Below are 22,662 nucleotides of genomic sequence, written 5' to 3'. Positions count from 1 at the left end.
ATTTATGCTTAATATGATGTACTGTACAAGGGATTGTTGGTTTGCATACTGTATATGCATGTTCACCTGTTGTATGCTCCTCTAGGGACAAATGCACAGTTACAGGGAGGCTTTTGAAGAGACTGATGGGGGCCCAGCGAGCCCTCCAGCATTTGTGGGCGGTGAGGTCCTACCCCAAACCCCTGCATTCCCTGTCTCGCCACAAACCCCTTACTTCAACCTGTGTAAGTTTCCCAACTGAAGGAGAAGGGTGCCGTAGAGATCCGGAGATTTCTTTTCCTAGCTATTGCACTTAACTAAAAGACATATCATGATCAGCTAAATTACCGAGAACATACTACTGTACATTATGACTATGTTTATTAAAAGGCATACTTCAATAACCCTAAAATATATGTCAGATATAACTTTTTTTGAATTGCCTTTACAGTTTATTATACTTGAGAATATTGCATGTTAGACAATTTTGTACCTTCTGTGTTGAAGTTTATGTAATAAGTATGTCTTTCTTATTTAAAGCAGTGTTGTGTGAGAGTCTCTGTGGGACATTAAGGATAAATCAATACTGACACACTTTCTACAAGCCAATCCCAGTCTCAGGGCTATTATATAAACATTATTAACAGGTTACCCAAGGCTGCAGACGTGAGAATTTGTGCTTAATTTCCATTACCTCCTTTGTGTGGTTAATTACTGGCTAAGAGGTACATATCGCATTAGCTCATAAAGGCTAAGAAAAAATATCCTAGTCCTCTCCTGTTTCCAACAACCTCACATGTTTCATAAACTGCTGCCATCAGCTATTTTCAGATGCATGTGTAAGCTCTGAAGGTCGTCAAGCTCTCATATTTATAGGCTGATCCCATAATGAGAAGCCAGAATAGCTCACTTTTTTTTTATTACCTATTACTTTATCCTACCCTTGCACTCACACCGCCTCAGGTTCCTCAGAAAAGGCTCTTTCTCTTCGAGCAGACCCTAGCATCTTCCATGCACTCTTGACCTGCTCTGTTTTATTTGGCCTAGTGCTGCATTCCTTCTTACCAGACATGCTGTTTAAAATCAATTCTGCTTTACGCTCATCAGAAACCAGGACTTTCTCTAGAGTACTGCTTTCTTGGATCGCAAAAATAAAGCTTGACAGCGAGCACTGCTTTATTGCTATATGTATAAGAAAAATAGGACTATTCAGCCATAAGCTGGATTAGTCAGAAATATACAGTATAGTACACATTTTGTCAAAAGCATTTTTTGGCAGAAAACATGTATCGTCTGTGTGGGCTTTTAAAGCAAGCATGTTTGCATTTGTGGGGAGCAGGAGACAGCATTGGTTGTCTTTTCTGGTCAGTGGAAAAGAAGCTCACATGCTTTGAAAGGCCTTTGAAAGCAGCAGCGTCACTGTGGCCCCCTTCTCCTGCAGTAAACCAGAGGACCTCTGAGTCTTCTGCTACCCCACTCTTTTTCCTCCCTTCCCTTTTCCCTCTTATGTTGAGCGATTTGGGCTGTCAAACAAAGAATTGTATGGGATTCTTTGGTAAGTGGAGGATGTGCACGAACTGTCCCGAACCTCAGTTTGTCCTGTGTTAAAATTCTCCCAGAACTCATGGCCAATGTCCAAACTTAACAGCACACTGCTTCAACAGGCATGCATGTAGAGACCGGCCCTGATTTTCTGCCACACACCCAATGTGATCCATAGTGTTGTGTTGTCTGCATGCGTGATCTGTTTTAATTATAAGTTATTATTATTTTGTCTGTACAGTCTTGTTTTGTCGGTCTACACTATTCGCTGCTAGTGTTTATGGAGCTCCCTTTTTTCCCCGATAGTCCATCGGAGACACTCTACAAGCCAACTAACACTAAAGCAGGCCTTTGACTAACATATAAAGTAATTTCGAACGATAAGACATACATTTTATTGTATCTATTGCTGTAGACTCTGAAGAGCTGAGGCAGCTGTTTTAAAGTGGATAACAACATCTGCTTTGCTGCCCATTCTGTTTTTCATTCTACATCCATTATTTTTACGCAGTCATTGATTCTGCTACAGTATTTTTCTTTAGTGTTTAATAATAAACAGTGAAATGTGTAGTTCTCCATACAGATTGCATAACTGTAAATTTTGTATAGAAAATGTCAGCATCCATAAACTGTCAGATTTAATTGAAACTGATGGTTTATTGACTGTAGAGTGTCTACAGTGGATTGCACAAAAAGCTAGAGCTACCATCACTTGTTCTGTGTACAAATGTAAGAAGCTACACCTCAAACTCAGCTCATCAGCATTTGAGTATTGTTTGATTGTTTGCATGATGTGCTCGTTCTGTCAGAATAACTTGGCAGAGAGTGTTTTATCTACAGCGTTCATATTTTGAATGAAACTCTTGCATGGCCTAGCCAGTAAGCATGAGGCATTTGCACCATCCCCAGATGTTTAAATGTAAATACTGTACCTTGTACCATGTTATCTTTACAGCTATGGATCTGCATGTATTAAATTTTTAAAATATTTAATGCCTCAGATTTTCTTAACATATTAAAATGTTGTTCGAATTTGGAATCAGACATCAAAACATAGCCAATGAGTTGCTAATAATTCTTTGTTAGTGCCATGCTTGAACATACAGATCCATGCTGTTGATAACCTGCCCAGTCCTGAGCTCTAGACTAAGCTGTGCCTTCTTTCTCACTTAGGTCGTTCTCCTCCAGGTTTGGCTAAAACACCACTGTCCTTCCTGGGTCTGAAGCCACACAACCCTTCTGAGATCCAACTCAACCAGACAGGCTCAGGTAAACAAATACACATGAAACAAGAAATCAGTTCGTATATAACCAGCTCTTAAGATCTTCATCGCTTGCTAATAAAAATAAATCTATTTTCAGTGCAATATATTAAAGTGAATTTGCTTCCACTTTTACAAGCGTCTTGACCTCAACTTCTCAAATATCGAGCTCATAAACACTTCTAAATGAATAAGTCTTTACATTACATATGTGATTGGGTTGACGTGATTGCAGCCTGTGTGTGTACAGTATGTGTGACAGAAGAAAGGCATGTTGCTTTTTTGACCTCAGTATCCAAACAGCTAGTACGCCAATAATAGCCACATAAGATTGTGAGAAGTAAAAAAAAAAAAACATCTTTTTTAAAGTGTGGGGTTCCTTTTCAGTTTGAAAGGGCAGGTATCTAAGGCAAAAACAGACTAAATGATAACAGGAGTGTGTCTGAAGAGCTATTTAACTTGGCTGCCTGTCTTAAGAACCTCTGCCTCCTCATAACCAAAAGTCTCATGCATTGCTAGTTTTAGCTCCGTTCCCAAGCAAGTTAAGGCTAATGCATCCTTTAGAGTGCTTCCTTTGAACCAGTTTTGTCTTTTTTTTTTTTGCTTTTTTTTCTGTCTTTAGTAATTGTTGGCAAAATGCCGTTACCATACTTTTGCCTAGTTAAATATAATTCACTTTTTATAATGCTTTCTTTTTCTCTTTAATCTCCTCACCCTCTTTCTAAATCTTTTAATCCTTATGTACTGTCATGGTACAGAAAGTGAGGAAGAAGAAGGTAAGAGCTTAGCACTAATAAAGAGTCTCCTCTTTATTCCCATAATCACATTTTTTTTTATTTGACTTCAACTCTTTAGCTTTTTATTTAAATCCAGATCATGGTCATTTCTCATCAAATGCTTGTCATAAGTTCCATGTTATATATTAAATGCATTCCACATAGAGTATATACAGTATTTATTTAGTTGAATGTCCTGAACGAGGTTCCTGGAACCTTCGTCAGAGTTTCATGTTGGTGATCAAATCATTTGTCATTCATATCAGAAGTAAGATAATAAAAGCGGTTGTCCAGTAAGTTGGCAATATCTTATCTACTGTATGTGTGTTTTCAGAGCCCCGGAGCTATGTGGCGTCTGTTGCTCGTTCAGCAGCAGTGGCTGGGGGGCAACCATCCAGTCCTGTGTCTCCTACTTTTGAGAGTAACAGCTTGGCCAGAGGAGCTTCTCATCCGTTTAACCCCCCACTTTCCTCCAGCAGCCCTGTGCAACGAGCAGAGGGGTGAGAAGACTGCAACATTTGTTTTTTTCTGGTTTTACAGTATTATTAAGAATATCATACTTATGAGGTTTTAAAATGAGCCAGGGCTATTTGACAGATGTATCATTTTAAAGATGTTCCCATCTGTAGAAAATAAAGCTTCAAAATAGAGTTATGTAATGGACAAAAGGGCCAGGCAGTGACTATGACCTTACATTTCTAATGCAGTGTTTATTCTTGTTTCAGAGAGCATGTAATGAATGATAGCAGAATGGGCCTTAGCACACCATCTGATGGAGTGGGAGACTCTGGTTTCCGCTCTTTGCCCTCTCAGAGCACTTCACAAACACCAACTCCTATTACCTATCCTTCTTACTATCAGCCAGAAGCAGCTGGCAGCCCAGTGCTTCCAAGGCATGGCATGGTTTCACAGGCGACACAAAGTAGCCCGCTGCTGAGTAGACAGATGCCCATTGGCCAGGGCACGCAGAGCAGTCCCGTGCTGAACAGGCAAGGTTTCCAAACTGTGTACCAGCCATCTCTTGCCCAGCCCATGATTCAGCCTACCCCAAGCAGTCCAGTGATGCCCAGACAGATGCCTGTAAGCCAGGGCACACAGAGCAGCCCCACTCTGAGTACACAAGGTCTTCAAAGCCCCTCGCTTGGCTATCAGCCATCCCTTACCCAATCTGTCATCCAGCCCAGTCAGGTTAGTCCAGTGTTAAGTAGGCAGACATCACTCACCCACACGGGACAGAGCAGCCCCATCCTGGGACGCCACCCCTCTGTCACTCAGGTGTCTCATACAAGCCCCAGCCTGGACAGGCACCCAATGCACAGTGGGTACACCACGCCAGATGAGAGACATGGTGCCCTGTCACGCCAGAGCAGCTCATCAGGCTATCATCCACCCTCCACCCCATCCTTCCCTGTCTCTCCTGCTTCCTTCTCTGATGGCTTTCAGCAGCCTCAACTGCCTGAGAAAAGGCGCATGTCGAGTGGCGAGCGCCCGAATGGTGTACTCTCCTACGGCACCCTTAACGGAAAAGTTTCATCACCCATGTCCAGTGGAGGGAGTACTCCAAGTTCTCACTTCTTTCATACACTTCCAGATTTCTCCAAACTCAATATGTGTGGTAAGTTTTTATTTTAGTACCGAGAGATGTAATTTCATTTATGATGGTCAGTGTTTACCTGAAGACAATTTTTACACTTACAGTAATTGAACAGTAAAGAAAGCTGATGCTTGTATTTACCTGTAGGATTTGTGTTCTAGCTGAGGGTAGTGGTGGCACAGGAAGTTGATGATCAGTGAGGCTGTAGTTTAAGCCCCACCACTGCCAGGTTGCCACTGTTGGGCCCTTGGGGAAGGCCTTTAACCCTATGCACATATACAGTATACTGTAGTACCTACTGTAGGCACTGAGATGCTGAGACAAACCCTTAATGCCTGTACCAAGCCTAGATGAATGGGTGGGTTGCGGCCTAAGGAAGAACATTGTCTATCTACCTAAGCCTTATCTAACTGTTTATAGCTATAACAATTACAGTAAATAGACAGCTTCTTGCTAAATATTTATCACTAAGACATACTATACTCCACTATAATCTTCAAGATCATGTTCTCCAGTCTTGTCAAAACTAGCAAGTCTAATAAATTTTGAAATTATGTAAATTGACAAAACACAGTGCAATACAGTTTAAAATATGGATTGTTATTATACAAATCTGGATAGTAAATATGTTTAAGGGTGAAACAGTTTTAAACAGATCTGTGCATTCTGATATTTAGCATTTCCAATTTTGTAGATGGAAGCCCGGAGACCAGGATGAATGTAAAGTTTGTCCAAGACACTTCCAAGTTTTGGTATAAACCAGACATCTCCAGAGAGCAAGGTAAGGTTTTGGCATGTGTGTTTTTCTGTATTGGTTGAAGCGTCTGTTACTGTATATCTATGTTTACATCATTTATATAACTAACTTGAAGAACTCTGCTGTCTGCTTTAGTGGCCATGTTTTGTAAGGTCATTATGAGGTCAGTTCCTGTGCACTACTGCAGGCTTTTTTTCTTCTATGTTGACTTTTATTGGACTAGAGACAAATTGGTGGTGATAAGAGTAAAAACCAGGCACCTACCCTGATCCATATGTACTTGTTTATGCTTTGCTGTACTCATGGTAGGTACAGTATAGATTGTGTCTGTTACATTTAGACATAGATGTACCTGTATATGCAATACATGGCTCCAAATCTAATCTCATTTGTAAGTAGATTAGGGAGGAATGGAGATCTGTTTTTTCTCAGTGTAAACAGTCTGCCTGGAATTGTTTGTTGTGACAAATGGAATTAAAGCAGTGCTCGCTCTTGTTCTTGATCCTTTTCCCAGCTATTAATATCCTGAAAGAGCGTGAGCCAGGAGCCTTCATCATTCGAGACAGCCACTCCTTCAGGGGTGCTTATGGTCTGGCCATGAAGGTGGCCTCCCCACCTCCTACAGTGCAGCCACCTAAAAAAGGTATCTGACCGAGCAACCACCATAGTAAGCTATGTAAAGTATTTGACACGCTGCCCTTAGGCCATACGATTCACTTACCTTCTATCAGCACACTCTTCATAAAACTGATATTGTGACACTGATTATTCTGAGACTTTGGAAGTTTCTCCTTTAATCAATATTTCTAAAACAATTCTAGAAAGAGACTCTGATTGTTCTTCAACCTGTAATTTAGCTCTCAGTATCTGATCAACAGCCCCTGTCCACACACACTTAAATGTAATGCAGTGTTGGATTAGAATTGAATCTGAAGATGGCTTTCAACACAGCTTCTCTTTCAGCACAGCTGCTCTAAGGTTCATGCATACCTGATATTCAGAAAGAATTAGAGGACACCCTTAAGGCTATTGTTGTAGACTTGAGCCAAGATAGCGCTTCACTTCCTAGGCATGTTTCTACAGAGGTTTTATGACTATTTGAGGAGCTAAACATTAATAGATCTTACCTGGAAAAATTGGACGTTTATGGAATTTATCAAAAACATAAGTTTAGATAAAATTGTATTTTTTAAATAATCTGTGAGCCTTTGTATGTTGTTAATCACAAATATTTCAGAGAGGTTTTAATAGACTATGTGTAGGAAAAAGAGAAATAGGATGGGTATTATCAGAACTACTGTAGCTGTTAATATTTTATTAAGTAGTATTTGATTAATTACTAAACAAACTGTAGTATTTAAATTCATTTGTTTACAATTAATTATGTGGGTTTTTAGGTGACATCACAAATGAGTTGGTTCGCCACTTCCTGATTGAGACAAGTCCAAAGGGCGTGAAGCTGAAGGGATGCCCCAATGAGCCCTACTTTGGTTAGTTCTTTGTTTTTTATTTACATATTATAGTAGTTCTCGGCTTAAGAATTCTAATTATAGTGCCACAATCAGTTAAAGCACGGAGCATTTTAGCCATTATTTCTTTTTTTTTCTTCTTTTTTTTTCTATAAACATATATAGGGCTCAGGATTGTGCAATATGGAGTGAAATATGCTTTTTCATCATAAAATCGCAAATATGCAAATATTTTTGTTCATTTTACCCAAAATGAAAACATGGCTGAGCTAAAAAATTTAGAAATAAGTCTTAAAATTAAGAAATTGCATACATGCTGTATTGCGGCTTGAGTTTTAAGGGTTAAGTCACATAATGTTGTTTGAAAAGCTTGTCTCTAATTTAGTCTGATGGCTAGATTATGATATGGCTTTGTGAAGGCACAGTGAAGCCTGTCCCTTTTTTCCCCGCTGTATGTAGTTCCTTTATTGCCCTAAAATAACAATAACATGGGCAGGACTGCTTATGTAAGCTATGACATACCCTGTTAGGTGAGGCATTTCATAACATACAAGCCAAAACAGACATTACATAAGTGTATTTTTTATTATGAGTAAGAGAGAAAAAAACGTGGGACATGTGAGGTTAAGAGCAGGTGTTGGCGAAGGCTGGCAGCGCTATTAGATATAAAGCTGTCTGCACTTCACTCCTCCTCCCTTGGTCTTGGTCTGGGTTGAGGATCTGCCAAGTCTCACACATGCTGAGGCAAGCCGTGTCCCAAATGCACATTTACTGTAGATATGAGGCCCAGACAGGGTAGTCTCTCGTGGGAAAGTTGTTATTGATTGATTAATTTTTTACTTTTATTTAAACATGCATTACCATTTTTATAAAAAATTAATGATTTTATAATTATCACTCATCAACACGTTGTAAAATCTCCACATACTACATTGACACATCGAGTGTGTATACAAGACCAGCTGGACTATAATGAGTTAATTTAACAATACGGACAGTACCACCATAGCCTGTTCTCGGGTTTAAGTAAGGAATAAAATATAAGTATAAATGTTTTAAGAATGCATGTTTTTACATAAAAAAGAAAGAAATTTATGTTAGATTTTTAAAAAGATTCAGTAAAGCTTGTTCTCACCATATTTATGTGTGTACAGTATATTAATTAATCCATGTAAAAACTGGCTTGGTTTAAAACTTCTAGTGCACAGTAACTCCTCCACCCTTTATGGAATGCCACTTTGTTGGTTTTAACTGAATCATTAGTCTGTCACTGATTTATTTTTGGATCATGTGATTTCAGTTTACTATTATGAAAAAACAAAGTTTCATGAAATGATACGATTTCGAGCTTAAGTGATTTAGTGTTTTATGTGCTATTATAGTCTCACTAGCTCTCGCAGGGTATTGGTGTTGGTTTAAACACTTCTACTATTTAGTCAAATTTATTTATTTACAAGTGAATCAATTGATATCTAACAGTGGCAGCTGGTGCAAAAAAATGTTGGGGGCACAAACAAAACTAAAATAAATCTTTTAATAATCGCCCGTAAATAGCCATAAGAAGTGCTGGAAAAGCGCTGAGTGCACCATTAAGCTGGCTTCTACGTTAATCACTATTCAATACATTAACTAACAATCTGCTGACCGTTATTAAGACTCGTTGAGAATGGTCCAATCATATGAGCCCAAATATTAAAAAACAATATTGATTCGTTAAGAATAAAAGTGGGAGGGTTCCAAATCAAGGATGATTTGAAAAAATCCAATTAGACCCCAGCCTTAAATCACATGCTTTTCAAAAATGTACGTGCCTACATAGATACTCGTTTGTCTGGCGCCTGACGTACATGAACAAAAAATTAACGTAATACCGTTTAGATTTGTAATTTTTTTTGTAAATAAATTACAATATATTTTTCATTCATTTATAATTATGTGTTTTATTTTGTTTTTGTATTTTTTATTTTTATTGCCACTTTATTGCCATTTTTAGTGCTGTGAATCACTTTAATTCAACTTAGGTTGTTGTAAAGTGCTATATAAATAAATGTTGATTAATAAATTATATTAAGAAATACAGTGGAATATTGTGACTAAAAGACTTTCTTTTATTATCATAATAAATAATTATTATGTTAAATAATTACATGTTAAAATTTTATTATTATTGACCATATTGATGCCACTGGTATCTAACTTGATAGATGAGGCCCGATGCTAGTGAAAAGTGTGACAATGGGGTCCTTCTAACCATGTGCCAATTCTGTCATTCTACCTTGTTAGTGGGAAAGCTGTTCAGCCAGGATTGCCTAATTACATGATGTATTGCATGGCATAAGTTTAAAATATAACCCAGTTATGGAGTTTGCCATGTAAAGCATGTTCATCTCGGATTTCTGCTCTCGTAAATATATTTACAAGTTTGCATGTGTCTGTATCCAGGCTGCCTCTCTGCATTAGTGTATCAGCACTCCATTACTCCACTGGCTCTGCCTTGCAAATTGGTCATACCCACAAAAGGTAAGAGTTTGCCATATGTGCTCATGTTTGTATGCGTCGGTGTGTTTAAAATGATCTCAGACTTGCTGTCCGAATGAAGTATTCTCTCTGTGCCGGTGTAAACACCTCCTGAGCTGAATTTAGAGCTTTCACAGCTGGATCCCTCCTTCTGCCAACTTCTCCATGCCACGCAGGTGTGAAAGGAACATAGTGCTAGAGGTTACATGCTTCCCACTCCGACCATATCAAACGGTGTGTGAGAACGCAACAGAGTGTGAATTCCTTGCAGGAAAGTGAGAAGTCAGAGGTTATATCTGACAACAAGTACTCAATCAACACGTATTTTCAGATTTATTTAAAATACAAAATACTTTTTAGCAATTTGCATTGTATTGGTATATAGAAGATATGGCAGATAAACAGAAAATGAAAGAGGTTTATCAATATAATACTGTATTTTTTTATTAAATGCAGTTGTCCTGTAATAGGCATTGGATCAACATGATAATTGGAGGGATTAATTGGTTACTCAATGAATTAACACTTGAGTCACTCATTGAGTCACTTTAAAGAAATTCTCAGTCATTGGGCCTATAAAGGCTTTACCTTTTTTTTTTTTTTTTGGCATAGTTAATAAACAGTCGGAGTACTAAGGAAATGGTTTAGTATGCTGTATGGTCAAATGTTTGTAGACACCTGACCATCACACCAATATATGGGGCTTCTGCAAAGTTTAGAGCACAAAACTGTGTAGGATGTCTTTGTATGCTGTAGCATTAAAATTTCCCTTCAGCGAAACTGGCCCCAAACCAACTGCAACATGACAATGTTAAGGCTTCATGCCAGACATCAGCTCCTGACGTTACTAATGGTTATGTGAGTGAATGTGAGAATCCCCACAGCCACACTCCAGATTCCAGTGGAAAGCCTTCCTAGAGGCGAAACAGGAGAATATACTGTAGTAACAGCAATTGGGGAATAAATCTGTGTTAGCATGTTCAAGCACATAAATATGTTATGATCTGGTATTTAAATTTTGAGCATATTCTGTAGTGTATAGCACTGTACAATATTGTGCGAAGGTCTTGAGTCACCCGTCATTTCTTAATATTAGATTAAATTAAAATGGGAACAAATATTTCTACCGCACCAAGCTGCCAAGTGCACAGTGCTGTACACTACCGACTTTTGATAGAGTAAAAGTAAAATTATACTTCTATACTCTTATCACCTGAAATAACCCGACAGACCGTATGTCCAGTTACAAATGTGTTTGTTTATTCTTAAAAAATACCTTGCTATTTTTAAGGTCACTGGGTAATTTTTTAATATGTTTCACTATATATTTTGACATTTTGTATTTTTGCCTCTGTGTTTATCTCTGTAACCTTTATAAGCCTTTAAAACATCATAACCGCATGTGGTGAAAAGTGTCAGCCACCTTATGTGGGTTTTGGCCAAAACAAAAAACAGGTCAGAACAAGGGTGAGGATAAAAAAATCAAAGCCCCCAGAGCCAGCTTTCTCTGCTTAATAGAAAAAAACAACAACACATCCCTGTGTCTTCCATGCAAGTTGCAAAGCTTCTCATACATTTTCTTTTATTGTGTTTTGTAGACCCCAATGAGGAGATAACAGAGGTTGCCACTCCAGTAAACCCAGCTACAGAATTGCTCAAACAGGGTGCAGGTAAACAGTGGGTTTTATTTACCATACTACATTTGCCAACTATACAACGGGTACACTATGTTGCCATATTTGTTCTTGTTTTTTTCCCATCAATTATAACAAATTCCATTTTACGTTTTTTCAAGTTTATATTACATTCATTGTCCCTTATTCATCAAAGTTGCGTAGACAGAATCTGCCATGCAATACTGGAAAGTTATCTATACGAACATAACACAAGTAGCAAACTCGAAATCTTAAGGCATTTGGATCAACAAACCATGCAAACTGGGGCAGGATAGAATCAGAAAACTGGGACAGATACTGGATCAAAAACCAGGATAAGAAACAGTAATACAAACAGCTTGGCAAAAAAAAAAAACAGTGATTGAGTCCCTTATATAATGTCTATGTTAGATTACAGTACCAGTCAGAAGTCTTGACACACCTTCTAATTCAATGTTTTTTTTTAGTATTCACATTTTCTACATTCTAGAACAATACTGTAGTGTTCAAAACCATGAAATTATGTAATTAATTTAAAAACAATAACAGTCAGTTATTATTTTAGTTATGAAGGATTTACAGAGCATAAGTAGCGGACACATCTCAATATTAACTGTTCAAAGGAGATTATTGCATATAGTGGATTCCGTCAGCGTTGTTATACAATGTCAAAAGAAATAAAAATCAGGAAATACCAACGTGTGTCCAAATTTTCGCTAGTAGTGTACCGGTGGTGGCAAACAATAATCAGGAAAAGAAGCAGATATACAGTATGCTGGGAGATGTAGAGTAGTTCTCAGCAGCCTTGTTTGTAGGCTGGAGTGTGTCCTGGATTGTGTAGTCTGGCACAAGCACAGATTTGAGCACACAGTATGAAGTGTAAACAAGCCTGTGTCTGATTCATGAAACTATTATAATATCAAAACAACTGACAAGTTGAGTGTGATTAATAAGTCACTTTTAGCTGCTTGGACACAATCATATGTCAGTTAATACCTTATTTGCATATACGATGCATATAGCATGACACACATTTATCCCAGCAAAGAGGGGACGTGCATCTGGTCTCCATGCGAATGTCCTTTGTGCAATGTTATTAGGACCTTATTGAGATTTGCTAAAGGTGCAAGTTTGGTTCCTGAGTAACATTCCAAACCAGATCCTTCTGGGAATGTTTTGATGGTACAGTACTAAGTACTATGTATTTTTAAGATAATTTAAAATGAAGCACCGTGCACAACTTTGATGAATAAGTTACATTATGATAACAAAATTACATGTACTAATTGTCCTAGTCATGTTGTCAACATTAATGGTACATATACTACTGCAGTATTTATTATTAATATTTAATCAAGGGATAAGGGTAAAAGAGTTTTCAAAGTGACTGAGGACAATAATCAGCCTTGTAGTATAAACAAAATTGATGTACTGCCATGAAGAGGTTCATACAAAACATACTCTATACGCGTAAAAGCGTAAGAGCATCACTCTACGATTTATGTGAGACAAACCAATCTTAATGTATTTACAATTGCACCCACTATAAGGAATATGCAGGGATCTTTTTTTTTTTTTTTTTGGCCTGTTCTTATATCACTTATGAACCAGTTGTTCATTCTGTTGTCACTCCTGTGTGACTATAGGGCAGAAGAGTCCTGTTGAATCCCATGGTAAACCCAATCACACTTTCCTTTTTTTCCCTGTACTTTTCTGACTGATGCATCCCAGAGAGTTGTCTTTTGAGTTTTGTGCATGAGAGAGTGTAACACACAGCCAGTGTCTGTATCAGTAACTCTACTATATTTGGTCTTTAAAACTCTCCACATCTGCTGTTTATCCTACTCAAGCTATCTCTTATGATGGTTCTTCAGAAAGGCTTTCTCTGCAGACAGATGCTAGACAGCATGCTTTGAGCTGACTGATGAATTGCACGGCATGACGATTCAAGATATAAACAAAAAAAAAATGTTCTTAAATACACTAACAGTTTGTTCCTGCTTCGAATTAAAGGCTGAACAGAGTTAACAGTTTAGTTCCAACTGTATCACAGTCTATTGGCGTATATGACACTGCTGACAGTATCACACTTGTTATAGATTTGCTTGTACTTCACTGTCAATAGAGCTACAGTTACAGTAGGAACACATTATTACTGTTCTTTACTTGCTTAGGCAGTGCGTAACTGTTTTATCCGCTGCTTTTATTTACAGCTTGCAACGTTCTGTACATAAATTCAGTGGATATGGAGTCTTTGACCGGCCCACAGGCCATCGCCAAGGCGATCTCAGAGACCATGGCATCCAACCCTGCACCCGCTGCCACGGTGGTCCACTTTAAGGTGTCATCACAAGGCATCACCTTAACAGACAACCAGAGAAAGTGAGCTCATATTGAATTTTTATAATTATTTTTGTCTCATTCGCCAAGTTTAGTGTCAAGTTTAGTGTCATCAGTGAGAAGAAATTCATTGTTAAAAATAATAATAAGCAAATGTTTGACTCAGCTGTAAGACTGTACGCGTTATAAAAGGCACTTAAATGAGGTGAGAGAGCTACTGTACAGTAGGTGATTTAAAGGACTCAAGTATCTATAAGTAAAAATGAACCAGGGGTTAGCATTGTGACTTTGCACCTCCAGGGTCAAGGGTTCAAATCTCACTTTGGGTCTATGTGTGGAGTTTGCATGTTCCCCCTGTGCTGGGGTGACTGACATGCATCTCGAAAGTAAGTAGGGGTAAGGAGGAGCCGGAGTTAAATAGAGGTGCAGATACTGTACCTCCATTTGTATAAAGCAAAAGACATTAGGAGGTGAAGAGACATCGGAAAAGAAATAAATATTAACGATGATCCAAAAGTTTAATCTCTGTGGCACTACTATCAGAGAACAGTAATGTAGAAAACCATGAAAAAATGAAAAAAATAAAAACAAGTCCAATATGCTGAGAAAAGAAGTTAAAAATAAAAAAAATTAATTACCTTAAGCTCATAATTTCATTGCATAATAAATCTGACACCATTCAAAATCACAGGCTTATCATAAAGATTATGTAAATGCAGGTCAATCAGGGAGGATTTTTTTCTTTAATTTAATGAATTGATTTATTTCTGAAATATATACTATAGAAAAATATGTCTATGCATGCATGTAATTGGAGAAATCCTATAACTGGAATTTGTAGCTGCACGGTTCTGAGAACAGTTCTAGGGGTTCTAAGATTCTCGAACTGTCATTTAAAAAAATTGTGAAACCCAAATTTGATATCTAACCGTATCATTTTTACCATCAGACTTTTCTTCCGACGTCACTACCCCATCAACACAGTCACGTTCTGTGACCTTGATCCCCAAGAGAGGAAGTATGTACCCTTCAGAACCTTTAACACACACTACAACTAAAGACAAAAAACACTTTTCTAGCTTCCTCCTACTGTATGCTCCACTGTAACCTTGTAATCTTTGTTATATTACAGCTGTTTATACAGATGTCATGTTGCATTTAAAATAATTGTGGCATGATCTCATTGTGTTTAATATCTCTCTCTCTAGGTGGAGTAAACCAGAAGGTGGCACTGCCAAGTAAGTCCCTCTAAATATTTATTATGGTTATTTATTAGGGTTATTTGGACTGTGCACCAGCATAAATCAGTTAGACTTGTTTGTGCATACTGCACGTCTATGATCATTCGCTTAAATTAACTAAATAATCAGATTCTCTTGGGCTCTCATTCAGTCTTCACTATCACCTTGCTCTACTAAAAGCAACCAGAACTACAATACACCCAGCTACTGCTACATGTTTTCAAATTAAGTCAATTTTTATATTGTCATTTTAACCACATACAGTACAGTAGGTACAGTATATAGTGAACAAAACAATATTCCTCCAGGACCTGGGTGCTACATAAAACAACACAGAACTACACAAAGACTACTCATAACTAAATGGCTTTAGTCCATTTAAATCTAACTCTAGTCTTTAGTTGTTTTTTCTTGGTGCGGTTCATTTCGCCTCGTGTGAACACGCTCAGGTGCGGACCAAAACAACTGCACCAAGATCCGAAAAAAAAGGTGGCCTTGATCCAAATCATCTGGCGAACTCTTGTGCAGACCTTCTGCAGAACCAAAACAGGACCAATGTACATTGAATCACATTCTTGCGTGCTTTGATTCTTGGATTTTTCTTTGCGTGAAAAGAAACTAAACCAAGGCGAAAACACTGCAAGTTACACCAGAGCAAGCACCCTTAAACTATAAACAAAAGACTACATAAAGTGAAAGCATGTGCAAACAGTGCAAGACAGTACAATTCCATTACGAAACACAAGAACTTTGGGCACAGTAACGCACAATGCGGTGCCAACAAGAACACAGCTCTAGGGTGAAATAAAGTCCAAAGAAAAAGAGATATTGCAATATAATACTAATGTGGTAAGTGTAAACATTACATGCTGCTTTCAGTGCTTCTTTCTTTCTTTCTTTCTTTCTTTTCGCTTGCTTGTATTAGAGCATGTGTGTGCCATTATGGTTTCTTCTGCTTTGTCATAAAAGTGCCAGAGCATTGATGTACTGAGATAGCTAAGGCATGAAGAACATATTACTATTTTGGGCAATGGATAAAAGCACATGATGTCAGAAATGCCAGTTTAACTGAGGGATGGTGGGTAACTTCAGGTCAATAAAGAGGATCAAATACAATAACATATAAGGATGCCATAAAAATTCTAAAATGACTATAAACATATCCAGACTGTAGGACCAAGACATTTAGATATATTGCTATTGGATTAGTTCTGACATTATCCCTATGCTAATCGAGGACAATTAGTATATATTTTGCTGGTTTTTAAATGACCACCACCACTAAGAGTTTCATTATATGAAGAGCGAGGACATATGAAGTATGACAGGTGCATTGTGTTAGGGCTCTTCATAATTTGACAGAGAACCACTTGAAAGTTCTCTGTAAAAAAATTTACTTTCACATGAACAAACATTCACGAAAGTGTTTAGTAAGTGTCATGATTTCTATGAAGTTAACAGATGTAAGTACAACCTGGGCTAAAGGTTTGAGAATGACTCAAATATATATATTTTTTACAAAGTCTGCTGGTTAAGTGTTTTTAGATCGTCAGTCATGTGCCGTGCCAACAGTAAACATCCTAAGACCAGTCATGTGTGGGGTTGCTGTGCAGCCAAGAGAGTGGGCTCACAATTTTGCCTAAGAACACAGCCATGAATAAAGAATGGCACGAAAACATCCACCGTGAGCAACTTCTCCGAACCATTCAAGAAGAGTTTGGGGACAAGCAAGGCCATTTCCAGCATAATGGAGCACCTTGCCATAAGGCAAAAGGGATAACTAAGTGGCTCAGGCAACAAAATATAAAAATTTTGGATTCATGGTGAGGAAACCCCCCAGACCATAATCCGATTCAGAACCTGTGGTCAATCCAAGGACAAACAAAACCCAACAAATTCTTACAAACCCCAAGCATTGATTATGCAAGAATGGGCCACGTCCCGTCGGGATGTGGAGCAGAAGTTGATTGACAGGATGCCAGGGTGAATTGCAAAGATTTTGAATAAGAAGTGTGAACAACTGCAAATATTGACTTCTTGCATAAACTTAATGTAATTGTCAATAAAAGCCTAATAAAAGGAACTTATGAAATGCTTGTAATTACTCTTCAGTATACCATAGTTACATTTGACAAAATGATGTAAAAAACAATGAAGCAGCAGACTTTGTGAAAACTAATATTTAAGTAATTCTCAAAACCTTTGGCCTTGGCTATACAGTAGGTTAACACTTTTGAAACAGTAAGTTTAAGGGTTGGTCTACTACCAGATCTTCTTTACTATCATGCTTTCTCTTTTCTTAACGCTTTATTCGGAGTTAAACATAATGCAGTTTACTAAAGAATTACTTAAAGCAAACTTCATATTTGCAGTAAGAAAAGAATAAAATGTCACCTTGTGAGAAAGGTAGTGTTTTAATTTATCAAGTCAGGGATTCTTTTTTTCTTCTTTCATTTCAGATTTTTCGGTTTCGTGGCCAGGAAGCAGGGAAGCACAACAGACAACGTCAGTCATCTGTTCGCTGAGTTGGATCCCGACCAACCGGCCACCGCCATCGTCAATTTTGTCTCCAAAGTGATGATTGGCTCTCAAAAGCGATGAGCTACTCTGGGAAATTCTGCTTCCCCCCCACCCCCCACCCCCCAGAGGACTGATTTCCCCTGCGGTTTCATTCTGATGTATTCAAATCTTTCACTGTGTGTGTGTGTGTGTGTGTGTGTGTGTGTGTGTGGTAACGATTGGGTAAATATTAAAGTGTAGGTCCAGGTGTTAGTGTGAGCTTGCATGTGTGCGTGCGCGTGTGTATCGGAAGGTGTGAACCGATGGATTTGGGAGTTGAGCTCAGATGGGGACAGAGGAAGTGCAGTGATAAGGAGGAGGAGGAGGAGGAGTCGTGTGGTGAGGAAGAGAAGAGGTGTGGAATTCATCTCTGTGCAGGGTTAACTTTAGAAAGGAGGGATGGATGTCTAAAAGTTGTGGGTTTTTATAATAAAAAGGGAAAAAGGGAAAAAAAAAGGTTGATGAGACTGATATCAGGCTTTTGAATTACCATACCAAAGATGAGACTGCTGTCAAGATATACATGGACTTTTTGTTTGTAAAATAAGACTGCTTGTTCAGAGGATTATAGGTTCCTGTCTATACATAAATATCGATATTCTTTTGCTTTCTGTGAAAATGACATCCGTATTCTCTGGTTAGAAATCCGAAATATGGCGCATGTTATCTCTTATGTCCGGGCTGCACTGGCTCATATGGAGCATGTTGGATTAAGAAAGGCTTACCATATACATAAAAGAACAAACAAGCAAACAAACAAACAAAAAAACGTGGGCCAGATTCCACTTTTTCCTCGTAATTTTTTCTCTGTTACCCATAAAGGTTTCTTCTTTCAGCCTTCAGCAGTGTAGAACATTCAAAGATTATACATCAGTCTTGTCACCTTGGTTGGTCTGACGATGTTGTGCTCACCAGTATCCTCGCTGTTTCTTTCTTGTTCTCTCTTGCTCTTTCTTTCTCTCTGTCTGCGCTCTCTTCCTTTGTCTTCTGATCACACATTTCCAGAGAGCGATCAGTTTTCTCATTGCTATACCCACTTCCAAGCAGTCAGTGTAGTGCTTCTGGGACAGATTTGGATTTATTAGTGCCTAAAGTATCCATAGGCCTTTCTTAAAACACACACACACACACACACACACACACACACACCTTCACATAGACATCACACCCCAAAGTAAGCTAAATGTATCTTTAAAAAAAAAAACAGTATGTCTAAAAATGACTTAAATGAATATTTATTATTTTGCTACATGATCTATGTTAACTCATATACTTGCATATATTGTATAGTCTACACAAAGATTACAAAAAAAAAGAAAGAATGAAAACAAAACAAAAAAAACTATTTTGGCTAAGATATCAAAATCAGGCGGTTTTGAGACGTCTTTAGTTATGAATGATGTAAAGTGTATGTATTGAAAACCTATTGCGTTTTGAATTTTTTTTTTTCTTTTTTCACTGCCTTGATTTATTTTGAGCTTTTATTTAGGAGCTGACACTGTTTTTGTAGAGGGGAAAAGGATGTACACGTTTTTTTGCAAAAAGCTGAGATCCTACGCTTTTACCCACGCTTCACGTATAAAAAGAAATGTACACAAAGTGCAAGTGTTTTCCATCATATATATATAGAGAGAGAGTTCACTTGCTCTGCTAACACATCATCCCATTAAAATGTATTCGTTTTCCCTATCCTTCGCACACTATCCGAAAAAGAAAAAAAAAAAAACTGAGCAAAAAATGTTGTCCTTTTTGGGAAAATATCCACAGTGCCATCATGAGGCGTAGTCAGGTGTTGCGTCTTTTCTCGTTTCCTCACATTTCAGAGCCTCCTAATTATTTGGGGAATTACTGCAGTGTTTTAACTGTAATTTAAGAAGAAGAAGAAGAAGAAAAAAACAAATTAGGTCAAACGGGTGTTTTCGTGTTTCTTATGCCAACTTTACCATTAAAATCCCATCATTTCCATCATTACAGGGGTGTTTAAAGCAAAAAAGTAATAACTACAATCTGTTTCTTTGAGTGTGTAAATATTTTATTTTGCCAAAGATTTTATCTCACTTTTGTATGCATTTTGCGTTTGAGTATTGATCACGCTCCAGTTGACTGATGAGCCGAAGTGTGGCTCATTGTTTTAGGTGAGGAGGAGCTTCCACTCAGTGCAGAGACTGGCTTTAGCATGAAAATGCATTCGGCTCAGGCCACATTTCTTTAGCCTTAAGGAACTACTCCAATAACAAGAATAATGCAAAGCACTTAACATTCACGAGCTGGCAAAAGAGCACCAAGAAAACTATTAAATGTGTTGTAGAGATCTTTGAAAGTCTTCCTTCAGCATTCAAGCAGTATGAATAGTAAAGTGCACATTATAAAACACATGCTTGTATGCATTGCTTGTCTTATTACGAATTTCACTTGACCAGTAGGCTTAGAACTGTTTACTTACTATTTATTGTGTAGATGACAATATGTTTCAAAATTTCGATCGTAATGCCCTTTAAAGAAATGAATAAATAAATGAGTAAATAAAAGAAAAAAACAAAAGATCCCTCACCCATATTTCTGTATTAAAGTCAACAATGTTGCTTAACTTCATGTGCTCAGCTATTATAGCTCTTGGCATAGAATGTGTGAATGTGCTACTATTGCTGTACAGACCCATGTGTTATTTGCATTATATTGTATGGCTTAATTGTTTTTGCAAGACAAAAAAAAAAAAACCTATTAAAAAGCAACCAAACTCAGCTACATTAAAGTACACTGTTACTTGGAAGTGTTTGTGTTTCTTGTGTTTATCTAATGCATAATTATATAGTGCCTTATTTGGGTACAATTTTACAATGATGCAATTACAGTATACTACTACTATTACCACTACTACTACTACTAATAATAATAATAGTAGTAGTAGTAGTAGTAATCCCGCTCTGAAGAAATATTGCTGGAAGAAAAGTAAATAAAGTATGGAGAGAATCTTATTTTAAGAATGTGAAATGTCAGAATAATAATACTGAGAAATATTTATTTCAGTTTTTATTTCTTTCATCACATTCCCAGTGGGTCAGAAGTTCACAAATACTTAGTTAATATTTCTTAAATTGTTTTACATGGGTTAAGTGTTTCAGGTTGCATTCCACGAGCTTCTTACTGTATATTGTTAGAATTTTAGTCCATTCCTCATTACTGAACTGGAGTCAGGTTTGTGGGCCTCCTTGTTCACAAATACTTCTTCATTTTTGCCCACACATTTTTTTTATTGGATTGATGTCAGGGCCACTCTAGTACCTCGACTTTGTTGTCATTTTACTGCCAACTTTAAAGTATGCTTAGGGTCATTATCCACTTGGGAGACCTAGTTCCAACCAAAATCTAACTTCCTATCTAATGTCTTGAGATGTTATTTGATGTATTTAAATATATCCAAATAATATATCTTTCTCACTATGCCATCTATTTTGCAAAGTGCACCAGTCCCACCTGCACCCCGACAACTTCTTGTTGCCACTTTGCTGCTGGGATGGTGTCCTGTGGCTTGCAAGGCCTCCCAGACATAACAATAAGTCTAGGTATATTTCTGACTTCAACTGTACATGTTTGTTACATTCACATTAATAAGGTTATACAATGACTTAACGCTTTCTTGAATTTAAATAATGATGGCTACAATTAATTATAAATACAATTAAAATTTGCCTTTTAAAGTGTTGAAAACTATTTGAAAACAATATACAATACAACAAAACACCCACATTCACCTACTACCTTTTACATGTTTAATTAATAGACAGGTCAGGTAAATGCTATAGGTTGGGGTCTTGTCCAGAATGCTTAGATGCAATAGATATGCAATGCTTATTGGTGATTAAATGCAGTTAAGCGTGTTCTCACAAACTGTGCCTATTAATCAACAAGAACCAAATTTGAGTATCAACCATACCATTCCACTGATACAATTTGAGTACCATTCATCAGTAAAACAGCCTCCTCACAAGTCCAGCAGCCCCAGTATAATCCTGAGTTGCTGTCTGTGTAGAATTGATTAGGATCATTTTTTTTTTTTGTCTGTGCTTTCCCTGTGTGTTCTTTTTCCTTAGCTCCTGTTATGACTGAATTTCCCATGATTTCAATTGCAGTGGACTTATACCCAGTGTTCCTGGAACAGAATCCACCACAACTCTGACCAAGATAAAGCATTTACACATGATAAATCTGTGAATTAAACACAAGTTACTACTTTTAAGTTTTCTCATCATTATGTCAATGTAGGTCAACCTACAGGAAATGAATGGAGCACTGCTGTGGTAGAGCTGTACATGCACAAAGTGGACACATGGTGTCAGTGTTCATCCATCAGACAGCACTTTTTTAGCTATGTCATGGTTTGAGAAAAACTGAGGGGCAGTTTCCATTTACAGCCAATGCTGTGTTTTATTTATGCTGGCTTTGATACAGATAAGGCGTTATTAGACTATATCGATGTGTTGCTCACAGGGCTGTCCGCCCCCAACACCCAAACAATGGCACTGGTCTAGTCCCACAGCTTACATATACTCTATTATTCCAGGAAAACATTCCTTACTCATTGTGGACAATGGAAAAATACAGCTGGTGATGCTAAGGGGATATGTGGGCACTCTTTTGATGAGATTACAGCTTTAATGCCCTGTAAATATAATTGTGGCTGGAAGGTACAAATTTGCCAACATGGGTAGTATTAGGTGGTCAGTTTGAGACTAAGAAGAGCATAATCTTCTATCAAAATGGCTTTGTGCACTGGGGGAAGAAAATCTAAAAAATCAATTGGTCCTGATGCTATGTGGAGTAATATTTCATAAGAGCAGTTATCTCTTCACTCCGGTAAAGATTAATCACATACACCATGGTGATTTTGCACTTATATGGTGCAGTCAATGTGATCCCAACTGAGAACTGCACTCCAGCCTCTGTTATTGATCTCTCACATGAGACAAGTGT

The 22,662-nt window shown here is 37.7% G+C and overlaps 1 protein-coding gene across 8 annotated transcripts in view; it reads left to right on the top strand.

The window, feature by feature from the left end:
- tns1b (tensin 1b) overlaps positions 1 to 20,461 on the top strand; it is a 216,131-nt gene extending 195,670 nt beyond the window's left edge. For 6 of the 8 annotated variants that reach the window (XM_053496632.1, XM_053496637.1, XM_053496633.1 and 3 more), the window contains 14 exons: positions 86 to 224; positions 2,695 to 2,790; positions 3,894 to 4,059; positions 4,285 to 5,174; positions 5,848 to 5,934; positions 6,425 to 6,553; positions 7,308 to 7,400; positions 9,822 to 9,899; positions 11,495 to 11,566; positions 13,198 to 13,224; positions 13,765 to 13,933; positions 14,841 to 14,909; positions 15,100 to 15,129; positions 17,592 to 20,461. In XM_053496632.1, coding sequence (XP_053352607.1) covers positions 86 to 224; positions 2,695 to 2,790; positions 3,894 to 4,059; positions 4,285 to 5,174; positions 5,848 to 5,934; positions 6,425 to 6,553; positions 7,308 to 7,400; positions 9,822 to 9,899; positions 11,495 to 11,566; positions 13,198 to 13,224; positions 13,765 to 13,933; positions 14,841 to 14,909; positions 15,100 to 15,129; positions 17,592 to 17,733 — 2,187 coding nt within the window. In that variant the 3' untranslated portion in view covers positions 17,734 to 20,461. The remainder of the gene's footprint in view (positions 1 to 85; positions 225 to 2,694; positions 2,791 to 3,893; positions 4,060 to 4,284; positions 5,175 to 5,847; positions 5,935 to 6,424; positions 6,554 to 7,307; positions 7,401 to 9,821; positions 9,900 to 11,494; positions 11,567 to 13,197; positions 13,225 to 13,764; positions 13,934 to 14,840; positions 14,910 to 15,099; positions 15,130 to 17,591) is intronic. The other 2 variants (XM_053496636.1, XM_053496634.1) reach the window with 2 other exon arrangements.
- Positions 20,462 to 22,662: the final 2,201 nt, after the last annotated feature.

Source organism: Clarias gariepinus, chromosome 5 (genome assembly GCF_024256425.1).
Source record: "Clarias gariepinus isolate MV-2021 ecotype Netherlands chromosome 5, CGAR_prim_01v2, whole genome shotgun sequence".
Taxonomy (NCBI): Eukaryota; Metazoa; Chordata; class Actinopteri; order Siluriformes; family Clariidae; genus Clarias; species Clarias gariepinus.
The sequence above is the reverse complement of the archived record's forward strand: the minus strand, read 5'-3'. Positions and strand labels throughout refer to the sequence as shown.